Source organism: Centropristis striata, chromosome 22 (assembly GCF_030273125.1).
Source record: "Centropristis striata isolate RG_2023a ecotype Rhode Island chromosome 22, C.striata_1.0, whole genome shotgun sequence".
Classification (NCBI taxonomy): Eukaryota; Metazoa; Chordata; class Actinopteri; order Perciformes; family Serranidae; genus Centropristis; species Centropristis striata.
The window spans coordinates 16,344,956-16,362,853 of record NC_081538.1 but is presented as its reverse complement, the minus strand read 5'-3'; the positions used below and the strand labels follow the sequence as shown (position 1 = coordinate 16,362,853).

Genomic DNA, 17,898 nt, shown 5'->3' with positions numbered 1-17,898 from the left:
TAAGGCTTTTATTTTTTAATAACTCACTTGTTTTTCTACATATTGACTTCAAAACACTTCTGATGTGTTCATGAACTCACTATGAAGCTTCCACAGCTTCTTGCTTTCCTTTAAAACCCTTACAAGATTCTTAGACATCATTCATTTCTTTACATTTCTCATTTTTTATTTTGACTTCACTGTTCTTTTTCTTCAAAATTGCTGCTGTTAATTCAGGTCAAGCATGCAAATTGTCATTCAAGCATGACACATACAACCTTTCAGGTAGTTTAGCATTAATTGCAAGCTGTTAAAGCAAAGTGAATAAACAAAAATATGATTACTACAGCCACAAGTATGCATCTGTACTTGACCATCAGCTTGTGATGCTTTCCAAAACAGAAAATCGAGAACAACTATAGCAAGCAATAGTGAGGAGTTAAAATACTAAGAGCAGTCTTTGTCTTTTGTTGAACATAGTCATATATAAATTGGGCTGCACAGTAATTAAATACGTAAATTACATTTTTATTCATTGTCTTACAGATGTCTTATGATTGGTGACACACTGGAAGGAATGGTATCTGAAATTTAAAGTGTTTGTTTTACGACAATAAAGGATGTGGGGAATCCACAATGAATTCATGAACACATCAGAAGTGGTTTGGTGTTGATATCTATAAAAACAAGAGAGCTATTACAAAATAAAAGGCTTAAATATTGTACACACTGAATAAAAGGAATTGAAAAGGTGTGTATTGAAAATAAAGGGTGTGGGAAGTCCACAGTGAGTTCATGAACACATCAGAAGTCGTTTGGTGTTTATTATATGAATTTCCAGTGAGTTATTAAAAATAGAAAAGAAAGACGTTGCACTTTTGCGAGGGTCCCTAAGCACTCTGGCTGCCGTTGGGCACTAGGACGTATATTTGGCCCAGTTACTTTAATCTTTCGCCAGACTCGCTGATTTTGGGGAGTTGATCAAGCCTGTGAAATGTCAGTGTTAGTTTTCTGTACAAAATAAAACCATCCTGGGGGAAATTGGTGCGGTTTTCGTGACGCTATTCCAGTTAGAAGGCCGGAAAATAGGCGAATATCGCTCCTCCATTGCTCCTCTTCTTTCGTCAGTATCTCGGGATCTCGCAAAAGTATCTCGGGATCTCGCAAAAGTATCTCGGGATCTCGCAAAAGTATCTCAGGATCTCGCAAAAGTCCGTCCTTTTTTTTTTTTTCACCCATCATTTTTTTTTTTTTTCACCCATCTTTTTTTTTCCCCGTGTCCCCTGGGGGGCTCCGTACAAATTAAGCGCTAAACACAAGATATAGTGTTTCCTCCTTTCCAGATGGTGGCCATATCTCCTGGACTTGAGTTCATCAACTTCTCTAGAAGTAAATTTCAGTATACAGACTGTATACATAGTTTACATATAGAAAGTTTGTGGCATGAAGTAATGCAAACAAACTTGCCTGACTGTTGCTGTTATATTTTATCGCTCTTCTTCACACTGAAGCACACAGCTGGTCATGTACACCAGTGTGGATTATAACCCACTCATGATGAAAACATTTGTATGAGTAAAATGCCTTTCACAGGAAACCCTAACCCTAACCTAATGTTCCCACTTTGGTAGTTGCAAAATATTTAATGTACCATTCTTATTCCTGAAAGGCATGTGTGGTATTAATCCATTATTCCAAGTAATGTTTGACTGTGTTCCCACGAAATTAAGGGTCACAAAAAACAGCCTTTTATGGGGAAGAATTTAAATCCCAGCGGAGTCGTTTTGGGAGTTTATCTATCAATGCTGCAGCCAAACTTTGCACTCCCCTGCCCTTAATACAGCTCTTACTCTTGTAATCCAAATAAAAAGGAACAGTGTTTTTTTAGGGAAATAACATGGCCCTTTTTACAGACCACAGACTGCCAAAAAAAGTCCCAAAAAGACTTAATATAAAGAAAGAAAGACACACACAAAAGTTTCTTTTTTAGTCAAAGTAGAAAAGTCTGCCAGCAGTTTTTTTTATATATATATATATACACTCACACTATAGCACAATCACAATGCTCTCCAGTTAAAGCTCAGTATTGGCTACTGGGAGCTTTAGGCTGTGAATCGCAAATTCTAAACTTGCATCTCGTCTGGATGTAATTACATCCAATCCAGAGATAAAAACACACACCAAAAAACAGTCACATTGCAACATTCCTTGTCCGTTAAAAACACGTTTTCAACAATTTTTTCAACATTTTCAACAATTTCAACACACTTGTCAGTCTGTTTTAGTCTGTCATCCCGGCTGGTTTAACCTGAGGGTTCTTTAATTTAAGGTCCTTGAAGACGAGCAACACTAAATAACGCCTCGAATTATCACGTGGTGGAACTGCTGGCCGAGTCTTCTTGGTATTTCAGCCATTGAGATCACGTCGTCGGTCATGAGGAAGGCAGTTGGCCCGATGCGAGTCCACACACACCTCTCACACAACGGGCCGCCGTGGGACACACCATCAGACTGGACAGAGACAACAACAAAAAGAAGACTTAAAAATAATAGCAAGCAATGTCTCTGAAGGTGTTACAGCTCTCATGGTTAGTTTTTGTACGACTTTTTCCAATTAAAACCTTCAATCAAGAAAGTGCTACAGCATGTCAGATAGAAACATTGCAAGAAAATACAGCAATTAAAAAAATAATGAAGCCGAGAACCAGGTGTGGACACAAGCCGTTACCTGGACCTGAGCCTGCTCTGACTATGTACAAGTATGAATGGAAGTGAACCACATGACCACACTATCGTATTTGGAGGTAAAAGAATATTTGTTTGTTACGTTAGTGAGGAGAAGCTGATATGTTCTTACACATTTCATCTGTTGTTTGCACATGATGAATGCTGAGCCGGGTGTGGTGCAGTTGGGACAGTCTGTGACACAGCAGGGGAGGGGGTTGCCCACCGGCATCTCCGACTTCAGGAAGTATTCCTAAAGATGACAGGAAGTGATGATTGTTATACTGGAATGAACGTTTGAGAGATTTCTCAATGGCTATTTTTATGACATCACCAAAGAAAAAAAAAATCCTTTAACAAAATCCTCAATTTGAATAGAAGATTCAATCAGATGAAACAAGCTAATCCTTATTAAATTAACACTTTAATAACTATGTGATTATATGAATCACAATAACAGGTTTGTGTCTCCCTTTGTTTGCAGCTTTTCAATTGATTATGGCGTAACTGGACATACACACGATTTGGAAACAATCCTTGGCTCCCATCACTGCAAACTAATTCTACAAATAGTAGAATATTGATACTTCTGGCAGCCAGTCACACAGGTCTGTATGTGACTGAGTGAGTCAACTACTTTGTTCAAAGGGCGGGGCTGCTTGTCCTCTGCTTTCTTATGCGTTCACACGATGCGCCTGTTTTCAAACATGTTGTCATTAGGCGTGTTTCCAGAGTACTTTTTGAGTACTTTTTGGAAAGCGGCTGCCCACTAGTTCCCATACAGGTACTTTTGTAGCGGCTAACCAACAGAGTTCCAATGTGACAACAGACCAACGTGGCAAGCAGTGTTGCCAACTTAGCGCCTATTCAGATCCCTCTAGCAACTCTTTTTCAAAAAAAGCAACTAGCGACAAAGTCAGCTACTTTTTCTGGCGTTATTGGTTACTTTTTGAGACTCGTTCCTGCTCTTCTTAATGAGCAGCGGGTGCCGTCCCAAAGCACTCACAAGCGGCCCAGTCCTCCCGCAGCAGTCTCTCCCAGCTGCAGTCAGCAGAGCAGGAGATGTTAACCCCTCAGCGCCCAGCTTGCACCAGTCTGCAAATGAATCACGAATGCTCGAAATCGCCGCCTCAACCGCATCGACAAGTCAGTTGCAGTAACCGGTGAAAGTTGGGCAAATCTTGGGTGGATCCTCTCTCCCAAGCCACACCCATAGCTCACCAGAGGGAAAAGTACCTAATGGAAACGCGTCTATTGGCCTCATAAGGACAGTGCTTTTACTTCACTCATCTCATTTCAATCTCAATCTCATTGTCTCTCCATGAGACGTGCAAGTGACGGAAGAGGGCCTTATTATATCATTAAGCTTATTATTACTCGTTTGTTTCTGGGACAAAAGAATACTAACTTCTTTTATCCAAAATATTCACATCATAGACACTACCATAAACTATTCATGTAACACGTTGCCCACAAAATCACATTGACCAAACATGGGAAGCCATATACTAGGTTTGGACCTAGTTTTTTTAATGTTGACTGTGAATTTGAATTCATAATATCAATGTTACGAAGCTTCAAAATGTTTGGTTTTCTGTTAAAAAGTATTACATTATAAACATGAGCAGTCCTAAGCAGAGATACATCACCGGTAGCTACAAATATCTGTCTTAATTTCTGTTGAAACTGCTGCCTCAAAGAACCAATATTATGCATTTCATATTCCAGGTAGTTTGAAGAATAGGCTGTGTTTTATGGCTTGACAGCTGTATAAGAGGAACCAACTGGGGAGCCTGTGGAATAATGTGCTCAGCACTATGCAAGTTAGATGCTCTCCAGAGTGTGTGTTCTGCAGATGTGTTTTGCATTACACTGAATTACATCATCACCAGCCTCTTTTCTCTGGGGGGAGAAAGGCAGGAGTGAAACTTCCATCCTGCTGCACTGTGGTTGCAACAGAAGTGGGTGTTGGTTTTTTTTCTCTCTGCATGGTTCAGGCGCCAACAACAGCACTCCATTACGGACACTTGTTAAACAGCAATGGGAACAAGAACAGAGAAGTCCAAAAATTGAAGTGTACACAAATTCCACTTCAGTTTGCTTCCTTGTTTTTTTGTGTGTGTGGCTCGATTCACAACACCTGCTCCCTGGTTGTCACAAACTGGACGGAGAACTCTGCAACATCTGGCTTACAACAAATCCAACCCTTTCTGAAAGCTTGTCTAATCCAGGCTGCATTAAACCTCTTGGTTTTGACACTTTAAAGACTAAACAGCTACTTGTGTTTGACTTACTGCATCTGCTGTGGGTACGCTACAATTTGGATCACTGAGAACAACACTTAACACTCCATTGACCTCTTCTCTTATGCTTTATAAAGTATTCTTTTATGGACCATAATCTACCAAATGCAAACAATAAGCAAAATTAATTCAGTCATATTCATGCAGAAATATCCATTCCTGAATTACCCAAACACTGACTTCCTATGCATCACATTACAAGCACTATATCACCAGACCAGCCTAGATGTCTAGCGATATAAGTGCAGGAAGTGAAAATGCTTAGTGCAGTCTGCAGGGAAACGATCTGAATCATGTTGGCTAAAAATGTGCGATGAATTACTTATGAAGCCACAGCAACATCCTATTTCTCCTTAACACAACCACAACATCCTGCCAGCTACATTAAAAAGCTGCCAAAAAGAAAAGTATGGGAGACGGATCATTGTTATAAAACCGAAAGCAAACACTGATAATCAGAGGAAAGGCTGGGTGAAAAGACAGGAAGAAATGGACATAAAAACTTTTGAACTGGCTTTAAATGTTTGCAGATGTTTGTCATAACAATATGAGATTAAATGGTGGATAAATTTGAATATGTGAGTGTATACATGAATGAACCTGCAGAAGCATTTAGGACACAGAGTGTGTGATGGTGTCTTACCCCAGCCATTGTGAGGATTCGGCGGACGGTCTTAGTGATGATCAGTGAGGTCTTGGCACGGGTCACCGCCACGTACAGCAGGTTCCACTCATCGGCAGGAACTTCATCTGAGTAGGGAAGAGATATTTTCAAATAATTACATTGTTAACGACTTTTTAGACTGCCCTCAAATTTATAGGAAGTGAATAAAAGAACAAAGCCTCTCATGAGCCGGGATCCGCCCCAGAAAGTACCTGGCTCGGTCAGGTACTTTCTGAGCCGCTACTGACTAGTTAACGCCGATTGGATATGGTTGAAGTAGCGATTTCGTGCATGCGTGATTCATTTGCAGACTGGTGCGAACTGGATGCTGAGGGGTTTACAGTTCCTCTATCTGCAGCTGGGAGAGACTGCTGCGGGAGGACTGGGCCGCTTGTGAGTGCTTTGGGACGGCATCTGCTACTCTTTAAGAAGAGTAGGAACGAGTCTCCAAAAGTCTCCAATTACACCAGAAAAAGTCACTGGATTTGTCGCTAGTTGCATTTTTGAAAAATAGTCACTAGAGGGGTCTGAATAATCGCTAAATACAGCGACAAAGTCACTAAGTTGGCAACACTGCTTGCCCTGTCAGTCTGTTGTCACATTTGAACTCTGTTGGTTAGCCGCTACAAAAGTTCCTGTATGGGAACAGAGACTAAGGGGAACTAACTAGTGGGCGGAGCCAAAACACTCAGCCACTTTCCAAGAATTACTCAGTGGAAACACGCCTAAGAGAACTATCTTATGCATGGGTAAGCAAACCCAATTTGCAAGAAACAGGAAACAGATTTCTTCTGTATAGGATCGCAGAGTCTACATTTTGGTAAACAATGAAAAATCTATGTAAAAAAACTAGACAAAGACATACAGAAGGAGAAGTTGGAATGGTAGTGCAGGTTGTGCATTGAAGAGGGAACTTTGGTAAAGTCATCGGTGACCATCACTGTGTCAAACTCCAGACCTTTCGCCTTGTGGACCGTCCCCAGTATGAAATCTGAAACAAAACAGCAAACATATTATTTAGTGGAGTGCAATATACAGTGGAAAAAAATTGGCTCACCTATATGTTATATAACATTTTACAAGCATTTAAAATGATCATCGTCTAATGTTCCCCCAAGCACCCCCCCCCCCCCCCCCCCCCACACACACACACACACAAATGTCTTCAAGGTATGAGAAAATGAGTACTGCTCAAGTCTACACTAGCCTTTAACCCATTAAAAACCTAAATTCGCCTCTAAAAACACCCTCTAAAACCTAAGCATTGTTTCAAAAACAACCTTGCAAAATCTGAGGGTTTTCTGTCAACGTTTCCTAAATAATTAATTTCTCAGCCTCTGTAGCAGACAGAGACGATAAATAAAAACTATTTGAAAGCTTTACAGGTGCATCTCAATACATTAGAATACCATAGAATAGTTTATTTATGCAAGTAATTTAATTCAAAAAGCGGAAATAACACATTAGATCCATTACACACAGAATGAAACATTTCATGTCTTAATTTATTTAATTTCTTCTAATTACAATGATTATGGTTTGCATTTAATGAAGACCTAAAATTCAGTGTCTCAAAAAAATTCAATATTACAAAAGACCAATTTTAAAAAGTATGTTTAATAAGTAAATGTTGTCTTCTGTAAAGTATGTCATCTATATGACTCAACACTTGGTTCGGGATATTTGACTTGAACTACTGGAAATTGACTTTTCCATCCTATTCTAATGTATTGAGATGCACCTGTATATAACACTTAATTTAAATAATATATAATAACTTGGCTTTCAATTTCAATTTGAGAACAGTATAGTTTGTCAGTTTTGCTTTGACTGGATTGTGTATTCAGTTGTATTTGATCTCAGAACGAAACGTCCTGCCGCTTTCATCACCCACTGAATCATCACATGCTTCCTCACATCTTACATCCTGTGCTCTCTGCTGCTGAATTGACAATGTACTGTACTGGAAATGGACTTTTCCATCATATTCTAATGTATTGAGATGCACCTGTAACTGTAAAACATTGCCTTGTCCTACAGTGCATTAACATTTTCTAAAACATCAATAAACAACAACAAAAATAATGAAAATGTAATATCTGTGTGGCACAGAAAGAAAAAAGTGATAGCAATATTTTCAATAAAACAAAGTGTCAGTTAAAAGTAATGCAATAACTATATAAAAGTTTGTTTGCAGTGTTTGCAGTTCGTGTACAACATCATCCTACTGTACCTATTACAAACTACTCGCTATCTGTCATTGCTAGGCGGCAACCTCTGTGCCTGAGCAGGGAGGCAAACCAGGAAGTGCCTTAAGCTGCATTCTACCGAAAATTCCAGCAGGGGGCGCTAAGTTTGGTTGCTAATTTCTGTCTATTCATTTCAGTGCAAAAATGAGAAAACTTCTCACTTTATTTATTACCTCAGAAATGTTTTTAGGACAACACTATGGTCTCAATCACTAGTAAAATTCTTCAAGACAATTTGATGTTAATAGTTCTAATAATGGCCCCATTTAGAAGAAAATAGAAGATAAAGAATCATATGATTTGAGGCGTGGCTACCTTTGATTGACAGGTCACTAACAAGGTGAGCCGTCATCAGGAGAGAAGCAGAACAATGCGTATCCACAGCAACGTGTCAATAAAGTTATATATAACGTTATATAGATATAAAAAAGGACGTTTACCAGTTTGGTCTCATAACTTTGACCCATGCTTCCAATGGGCCACAAACCAATGGGTGACGTCACGGTGACTACGTCCATTATTTATATACAGTCTATGGTCATTGCACTTCATCGGTTATGTGTCTTAAAAATTACGACATCATCCAGAACATGCGGACGTCGCATCCGATCTTAAAGGTATATACACACACACACATACAGTATGTTGTGTGATGACCCCCCTCCCCCCTCTGTGTGTTGTGGCATGTTGTATTTCTCTTCCTGTGTAGGAGGAGCCACAGGCCATGCCACTCCTCCAGTCTGCAGAGTGCTGGAGGAGTGTCAGGAGAACACCTGATGATAACAACAAAAATAGCTCATAAGAGTTTAATTTTCTTGATAATAACCAAAATCCTTAACTGGAAAACCATGGAAAATGTTTAGATATCAGCTCTTAAATTAAACTCTTATGAGCTTTTTTTGTTGTTATCATTATCTTGTCCAAACAAATGTACCTTTAGTTGTACCAGGCATTAAAACGAACAATAACTTGAAGAAAATAAGGGTGGTCTATTTATTTTTTCCATGACTGTAGAGGAGCTGAGGCCTCAGCTCGTCGCTCTCCTTCACAGCCACCAACTTTGTTTGGTGTAGCTGGTTTGTTCTTTGTTAGTTACTTTCATCTTAAACACCAGCATTTCATCACATCGCATGGATGCACACACCTCACCACTGATAACTGATTCACATAATTGAGTATCTTTGTGTTGTTTTAATTTAACAAATAAATATTTGTTACTTATAATCTGAAAACATGTGTGGTCTCCCTTGTTTGTCATGAGCGATGAGCCGGTTCATGACAGTTGCATCCAGTCTAAAAGGGTAAAAGATGCAGATAACATGACCATGGATGACAAATTTACTTGCATGTTTATGTCTAGGTCCTGAAAGTGGCTAAGTAGAAAACTTTTTTTTTTTTCTCAAGCTGTGTTTATGTTAGTTTCAGTTCGTTTTTTTGCATACCTGCTGCGTTGAAGTCCTCTACAAAGCACCTTTCCAGGCGGCTGACCAGTTCAGGGATGCGATTTCCGTACTTTTCGACAATGTTGACTTTGCCGTCCAGTTCCAGATCCTCAGTCTGTTGGACGTACCTCTTTAGAGCAAAGAAGCCACAACCTTCATTTCTTTTGGCAAAGGAGCGAAGCATCGGATCCTTGATGTCTGAAGGCAAAGCAAATTCAACATTAATGGTCAAGTGGCAGGATTTTTTTTCTTAAATTGAAGGTTGAAAATGTGTATGAAGCTCACATTTTTTCCCTTTCATGAGGTTCCAGATGTCCATGATCCTATCCAGGCCGATACCTGGGAGGCCCTGAGGGAAAAGGTACACTTGTAAGTGCCTGATATGGGTTTTTAGATGTTTATCACATCTAAAATAAGGTGCATTCATGACATAAAGTATGTTTGAACGAGGGAAGCACGATGTAATCTACACGTTATCGGCCGATACTGGCTTGAAAATGAACTATCGGCCAACACGCCAATATCATAAACTGATTAAATAATGGAGTGCACTACACACTCTGTAGTGGGCAGCACATTACTGTGTTCCTTGCTCAAGGGCACTTCATTCCTTGACCTGTCAGTACCAGGATTCGAGCCGGCGACTCTCCAGTTACAAACCCGATTCCTAACCTCTAGGCCACAGGTTCTGATTATGGACTGAAGCTGCTGATATTTCTGCTCTTGTTTTAAGTTAAATTTGAATTTAATCAGCAGTCTGTAAGGTACATGTAGTTTTATTCAATTTGGGTTTAATTGCTGTACAGTTGCACTTTTGTTCCCAGTGAACACAGGTTATGTTTACTTATTATGCCAACTGGGAAACTGGCCAAATTTGCCCCAATTGTGGGTATTAGTCGTGTGGGAAAAAAATATCGGTATCGGCTAAATTAGTTGTAAAAAAATATTGGATATCGGCAAAAAATCCAATATCGTGCATCCCTAGTTTGAACTACTCCCCTTGTGTGCGTTTGTTAGTGTATGTATGACTCACTCCGATGAGGTGGATCTGGCACTGCGGGTTGGAATCGGTGAGCCGGACGGCTTCGCTGAACACAGTGATATTGCATCTAGCCAAGATGGCCGTCTTCCCCTGGCCAAGACTGACCCCCGTGTTCAAAGCCTCTCCAATCTTGTCTGCGTCCTCGTCACACACACCGCCTATAGAGCGCCATGTAACACACACGAACATGATGTCAAAACTGTCAACTTCCAGGGATTTAAAAGCATCCATCTTCTTCTTGAAGTAGGAGAAATGTTTATAGTATTCACCTTTTTGCTTTCCTCCTACTAGAATCTTCTCCACTCCTTTACAAACTTGAAGGATGGTGGCGCCCACGTAGGCGATCTCTGCACCGAACCGGAAGCTCTGAACAAATCAGTAGGAATGAGGTTAATATTCTGATTAACACAAACTCTTTGTATATAGACCCTTTTACTGTTTGTCCACAATGATGACGTAGAACGTATGGGCTCGCATTCTGATAACGGAAGTGGTATTGTACTCCAGCCGTTCTGACTGACAAAAAAGCATTTATAAGCATTTACAAACGGTTCCCAGCATCAATATGTCTTTTTGTTGCGTATACGGTTGTAGGAATCGCACCGGTGGACTGAAGTTTTTTAGGATTCTAACAGAATGAACATTTCAGAGCATCCGACGGCATCTGTGGCTGCAGGTGATTAAACGCGTGGACTGGAATGAGGACAGAACTAGAAATGCTGGCGTCTGCAGCACCCACTTTATATCAGGTAAGGTTATCTATCTACTCTTTGATTTAACGGGAAGCCTTGTTTACATTAGCGATTGTCTGTACTATTTAGAATAGTAATCAAATGCAGCTAAAGTTTGATAAGCCGGCAATAGATTTGGCTAGTAGCCTGCTAAGCTAAACAAACGAACGGCATCATTGGACTCCAGTAGGGCTGGGCGATATATATCAATATTACAGATATATTGATATATTTTTAAATGTGAGATGGAATTAGAACATATCGCATATATCGATATAGTTTAAAATATATATATTTTATATATAAATGCTGCCCTTACTTGGGTCATATTTAGTTATTTTGTAATGTTCGTTATTCTTTTCTCATATAAATATATTTATTTCTGAAAAATATTGGCCTTTTATAGGCTATTTTTATTTAAGATATTTTTTATTTAAATGTGCACTTTATGGAGCTTTGATTTTTTTAAAAAAGGTACTCCTGTTATACGGTATTTATGTTCACTTAAATAAACGGTTTCAATAAAACTACTTGTGACATGTTGTATTTGACTTTGACTGAACATTTGCTCTCACTTTGCGATAAAAATATCAGAATATATATCGTAGATATTCAGCCTAAATATATCGGGATATGACTTTTGGTCCATATCGCCCAGCCCTAGACTCTAGTAGTCCTGATGTTGTGCCTTCTGTGTTCATGTACACAAAACAACAAAGCCGATGACGCTCCGCCTGCAAATAAAACACAAGCACGTTCGTCGGCTGAAAAAGGGTCTATATAGATGTATGCATGTATAGACTTCACAACATTTAAAAGGAAGTGGAGGGAAAAGTGTTCCACAGACTTCATATTCCAGTATTATTAACGTGTTACTTGGTTGAATAAGTTTTGGAACCACAGTTCCCAACATTCTTTGGGTAATGGAAACAGGACGCAAGTTTCCCTTTGGGCAACACAACAGCTGTTTTTTGGTCTCGTTTCAGCTCCCAAAATGGTAAACAAAGTCCTGCTGATTATCCTAAACCAGTTATTCAGGCCACCCAGGATTCCATGGTAAAAAAATCTCAAATTCCACGGGGGACTTTGAGACTAGTTTCTTTGCAAAAACCTTAATATTTACAACAGATCAAAGGAAGGAATACAGAATTATTGAAAAATACAATGTTGAAATACAAGTGTAAAATACTTGACATTGCCTTTTTGGCTGTGTGTGTGTGTGTGTGTGTGTCCACATCAGCCATTACTCCTTCAGTTCTTATTCAAGGAGGATTCTTTGCACACAGGTTTACATTGACAGCAGTCCAGTAAGATTTATTCAATATTAAGATGATCTTCACTGCTGTCAGTGTCAGGAGCAAACAAGTTGTCACGTTAAAATCTCGTAATTCCACGGCCTTTCTGTTTAATGTGGTGATTCACAATTTCCAGAATACTCCACTATTGCCAAATCTTTGGGGGCCTGAATCACTGAAAATCTAAAACATTTTTTTAAAATGAATTAAAATGGACTTTTATCCTCAATACACATTGAAGATATCACCATTACGTGATCAACAAAGGACTCATCTAGCTATAAATGATGAAAAAACACACAGCATGTGTCCGGTGGTAATCCGCCGGAAACAACAAACAATCATTTGATTCCAAACATAGAAAGATTTTTTGTTTGCATGAATGATTGTGGAGATCAAACACGGAATTATACTCATAATCTCCTCACTGGTTTGTCCGATCACAATATGACTCTTATTGCAAGGAAATTGACAAAAAACAGGGTTATCTACCAACAAGAGATAATTAAACACGCATATGGAATAAGGAAACAAGCCATGGAGGCATTCAAGGAAGAACTAAGTCAAACTGACTGGAGAGCTGTTTTGCTCACAGATGATATAGAGGCCTCCTGTGAGTCTTTTATAAGCACAGTAAAAAGAACTAAAGAAAAGACTAAAGACAGCTACCCTGGTTTAATGACCACCTGTGGGACTTGATGAAAAAACGTGATCTTGCTCTGAAAGTAGCACTGAAGTCTAAATCAATTGCAGACAGACACATTTTTACAAGCCTTCGCAATAAAGTAGTGAATGGATTAAGGAAAGCAAAGGCACATTTTTTTATGGATGTTATTAAGACGGTAAAGGAAATTGTAAATTGTGCAAGAATTAAAAACATAGTAGCACCAGATTTTAATAAGCCGATTTTTAAGACAACTGAAGTTCCTGAAAATAAAGTTTATAAGATCCTAAGCACTTTAAAGTCCTCAAAGGCAAAAGATACATTTGAATGGGATTCAACAATTTTAAAGAATACTACTTGCACCCCCATTACACATCTAGTTAATTTGTCTATAAAACAGTCAATTTTTCCAGCTGCATGGAAGGCTGCAGTTGGAGTTCCCATTCTCATGGCAGGTGAACCAACTGATGTAGCCAATTATAGACCCATCAGTATTTTGCCTGTGGCATCAAAGATTGCAGAAAAAGTGGTAACTGAACAACTAACTGACTTTCTAAATTCTGGACAAGCCCTTCTTCATCCTATGCAATTCGGCTTCAGAAAAAATGACTCGACTGAAACGGCTACTTGCTATTTCCTGGCACATGGAAAGGACAGATGTGAAGTGGCAGCCAAATTGACAGCAGCGATGGCCAAAATTGCCACCTGGCTGAGTCTTGCCTGACACTAAACGTCAGTAAAACGGCATGCATGTATTTTTATATAAGAAAATTTTTTAAATCAGCCAGACTAAAAGCCCAAGAGCGCGTTAAACAACTCTCCAAAGAGGCAAATTGGATGGAGGTCTTGCACTGCCTAATTGATTATTTTACTATTGGGCTGCCAATCTTCAGAAAATCCATGCCTGGTGCAATTCTCTCAACTTGGACTGGTGCATAATGGAAGACTACATATCCTCAAGAGTCTACATCAAAATCTTTTGACAAAAGTGGCATCAACCACATCGAGAGGGTCCGTATACTGTCATACGAGCCACACCAATGGCAGTCCAGCTGGAAGGAAGTACTACTTAAACAACTGCTGCAAAGTCCAGGACTCAAAAAAGGGCAGTACTGCATTAATTGATCATATCAAGGAGAATGAAAATGTGGGAATAATGTTGACAGTGACAAGCATTCTCTTGTGGATGCTCTCAGGCAATCTGGGACAGCCGCTGGAGATGCAGAGGAAACCGAGCACTAGTGCATCGCACTTATCGCACAGATAAGTGCGATGCAAAGGCACACACACCTGCGCGCACACACACCAGCACGCACACACACCAGCACGCACACACCAGCGCACACACACTGATTTAATGTCGTTTCTGTCTTTGGAAAAAAATCAAAAATCAAATATTTGATCAAAATATCAAATATTCCTTGATACCCTAGTACCCTCACCTCGCTGGACCCCAACTTAGTCGATTTGATGCATCCAATTTTTTTTTTTTTCTTCCAATTTTTTTGTAACCCATTTTATTTATCACCCAGTTTGTCCTATTTCATGATCCTGGGCGCTACCTCGTCCCTGTCGGTCTGAGGAGAGCCCTGAACTAGCCACATGCTTCCCCCGAAGCTTCGCCCCGACCGACCAGAGGGAGGCTCTATAGCGACCAGGATCAATGCAAACCCCACACAGAAATGCACTTTTGCTGACACCGACCAGCTACGGACACCGGAGACATGGAGGTGGGGACACGCCTCCAATGCCCACAGCGTCCTGGCGGGAATCGAACCCAGGACCTTCTAGCTGTGAGGCGAGATCGCTACCAACTGCGCCACCGTGCCCCCCGATGCATCCAATGATATGTATGTATTATGTATATGTATTTCTTTTATTAGTATAATTGTTAATGTTTCCGTTTCTCTGATCTTTTGACTCCCTTTATATTATTATAATACTATGTTTTTTTTATATTACATACATAGAAAAAAAATGCATCAATCTTGAGCAAACACCTCACATAACATTTGTCACAGTTGGTAGATACCGTATTATAGAATCTTTGTTATCCTGTCATTTTTAATTGCTGTGAACATGCTTTCCAATAGAACATGGAGTAGCCAGCCAGCCAGCGTGCCCCAGTGTGTAATTGTGCATACCTGTGTCAAGTAGTAGATGTGTGTGTGGTGGACAATGTTCAAGGAGTTGACGGCTCCTTTGAAGGTGTAGATCTGCTGGTGGGGATCTCCAACCAGGATTTTCCCGCATCTCTGAGACAGAAGCACATCCATGATGGCTGAGAGAGAGGAAGGGACAGAAGGAGAGAGTTAAAAAAAAAAAAAAAAAAAATCATCATCGCAATTATACATTTCCCACGATCCTTGGACTGTGGAACTCTATCATTACCTGGAGTGCAGTCTTGAGCCTCGTCGATGAAAAGGACATCGTATTTGTCAGACAGGCATGGCTTCGGGACTTGGAGCTGCCATAACTTCAGATAACCTAAGAATAAACAGTTCTGTTGACCACCTGTGCTGCATCCCCCCAACACAGAATTACTTTTACTATTTGCAGTTTGCGTACCATCATGAGTCATGCGGAAGGCGTCTATTTTGGTCTTACTGAGTTCTTTCATTTTGTTCCAGATCTCCTTCGCGTCCTGCACAAACAACTAGGATTGCACAAAAACAGATTATGTGACTTTGCAGTGCTTATTAATTATTCACACTAAATATATAAAGTGTGTGACTTGTTTACATAAATGTCTTCATACCGCTATTTCACCCTCGGGTATATCTTGCCTCTGGCCATCCCTGTTTTTAATGTAGCAGGGGACATGCCTGGCCCTGATGGTCTCATCCGTTGAAGCCATGAAGGCGTTGAGAGTTGTGGTGACCACTTTGGCCTTGCTAAAGGCGCCACGGCCCTTAGGCAGAACAAAGCTGATGGAGAATGGCTTCATGTTGAGGGTCAGCTTCTGGTGATTATGATATCTGCAGGAGGGAAGATAACAGAAGTACAACAAGTGATACTGATAAACCTCAAGTAGAAGACAAGTTAATACGGAAATGAAAGGCAAACAAGCTAAAGAGAACGTTATTTTCGTTTTGTATCCGTTTATTTCGGTCAATACATGTCATTAAAACAGAAATAACAAACCAGAAAAAAAACATTGATCAAAGTAAACAATAAGTAAACAGAGAAAGAAAATTGATAATAGACATTTAGACCGAAAAAGCGTAGGCTGAAGCATCGCTTATTACGCCTACCCTGTTACAACTCAAGTTAATTTAAAATTTAGAAATGTACAATCTGTTATCTATTAATAAAATAAATAAGCGGTCACAAAAGAGAGAAAAGAAAGAAGCGGCTTGATTTATCTTTTTCCTAAATAGTAGCCACATAGAACGTGTCACCACACATTACTCTAACTTATATAAATGAATCATCCTATTTTTAAGTACTTTTTTGAATAAGTTAATGGTATTGCATGTTTTTAAGTCTCTCTCAAATTTGTTCCATAAATTAAACAGCTGTTACCGTGGTGCATCGTTTTACTGCTACACTTGTAAGTCACCATGGATGTAAGGCGCGTTTCCATTAGGGTAAAAAAAATGGCCGCTGGTAAAGTTTCAGGCCACACTAGGGCAGGGCGATATGGACCAAAGTCATATCCCGTTATATTAAGGCTAAATATTGATATAAGATATATATCCTGATATTTTTATCGCAAAGTGAGAACAAATATGACACGTCACAAGTAGTTTTATTGAAACCGTATATTTTCCAGAGCAACTGTGGCTCGGTTGGCAGAGTGGTCGCCTACTGATCGGAAGGTCGGTGGTTCCATCCCTGACCGTCGCAGCCTACATGTCGAAGTATCCTTGAGCAAGATACTGAATCCCAAATTGCTCCTGATGCTGCGTTCATCGGTGTGTGAATGAATTCCCAATGGTGGCAGGTGGCACCAGTGTGCCCTGGTAGCCCCGGCCACCAGTATGAATGTGTGTGTGAACGGGCGAATGAGCGCAGTCTGTAGTGTAGATCGCTTTGGATAAAAGCGATATATAAGTGCACTCCATTTAGCATATTAACATTTTTTAAACCAAAGCTCCATAAAGTGCACATTTAAATAAAAAAATGTCTTAAATAATATGAGAAAATCTTTTTCTGAAATAAATATATTTATATAAGAAAAGAATAACGAACATTACAAAAGAACTAAATATGACAAACCCTAGTAAGGGCAGCATTTATACATATATATTTTTTAAACTATTTCGATATATGCGATATGGTCTAATTCAAATTTAAAAATATCTTGATATTTTTTTTATTTGATATATTGCCCAGCCCTAGGCCACACCCTCTCAATTAGAAAAAAAGGCCCAAGAGGGATTTATGAGACTCCGGAGGTGACACATGGTTTTCAATCGTCCCATTATTGTTTATTGACAGTTTTGACCGTCACGATGGTCATGGATTTAACATGGGGGACGCGCCAAACTTAAACTATAAGGAAAGAGACGCAGAGATGGAAGGCGCAGAGCTTACTGCATTTCTTGTCGCCGCGTTCATGCATATGGCGGATATGATTTTGGACGAAAATGTCGCGTGTTGTTGTGGCGTCGAGTACTACGTTAAATCCCGCTTAGCGTTCTATCCAATCAGCAACCAGGCTTTTTTCAGGGGAGAAAAATTGCCCTACTCTTCTACAGGGACAAAAAACGGCCGGTCAAACGGCCGCTAGTGACGGCTCACATTCAAATTAGGGGCGTTTCGTGAGAGAGACCTGCCTCATTCCGGGTATTCGACTATAG

General features: G+C 39.8%; 1 protein-coding gene across 2 annotated transcripts in view; it reads right to left on the bottom strand.

Annotated features, from left to right (window-relative positions):
* Nucleotides 1-1,957: 1,957 nt before the first annotated feature.
* Nucleotides 1,958-17,898, bottom strand: part of fbxo18 (F-box DNA helicase 1) — a 28,538-nt gene continuing 12,597 nt past the window's right edge. Inside the window, exons 10-21 of one of the 2 annotated variants that reach the window (XM_059326237.1) lie at nucleotides 15,852-16,071; nucleotides 15,662-15,749; nucleotides 15,485-15,580; nucleotides 15,238-15,374; nucleotides 10,673-10,769; nucleotides 10,395-10,561; nucleotides 9,647-9,710; nucleotides 9,362-9,559; nucleotides 6,536-6,661; nucleotides 5,650-5,756; nucleotides 2,837-2,956; nucleotides 1,958-2,490 (exon numbers count right to left, since the gene is read on the bottom strand). In XM_059326237.1, coding sequence (XP_059182220.1) covers nucleotides 2,329-2,490; nucleotides 2,837-2,956; nucleotides 5,650-5,756; nucleotides 6,536-6,661; nucleotides 9,362-9,559; nucleotides 9,647-9,710; nucleotides 10,395-10,561; nucleotides 10,673-10,769; nucleotides 15,238-15,374; nucleotides 15,485-15,580; nucleotides 15,662-15,749; nucleotides 15,852-16,071 — 1,582 coding nt within the window. In that variant the 3' untranslated portion in view covers nucleotides 1,958-2,328. The remainder of the gene's footprint in view (nucleotides 2,491-2,836; nucleotides 2,957-5,649; nucleotides 5,757-6,535; nucleotides 6,662-9,361; nucleotides 9,560-9,646; nucleotides 9,711-10,394; nucleotides 10,562-10,672; nucleotides 10,770-15,237; nucleotides 15,375-15,484; nucleotides 15,581-15,661; nucleotides 15,750-15,851; nucleotides 16,072-17,898) is intronic. The other variant, XM_059326238.1, reaches the window with a different exon arrangement.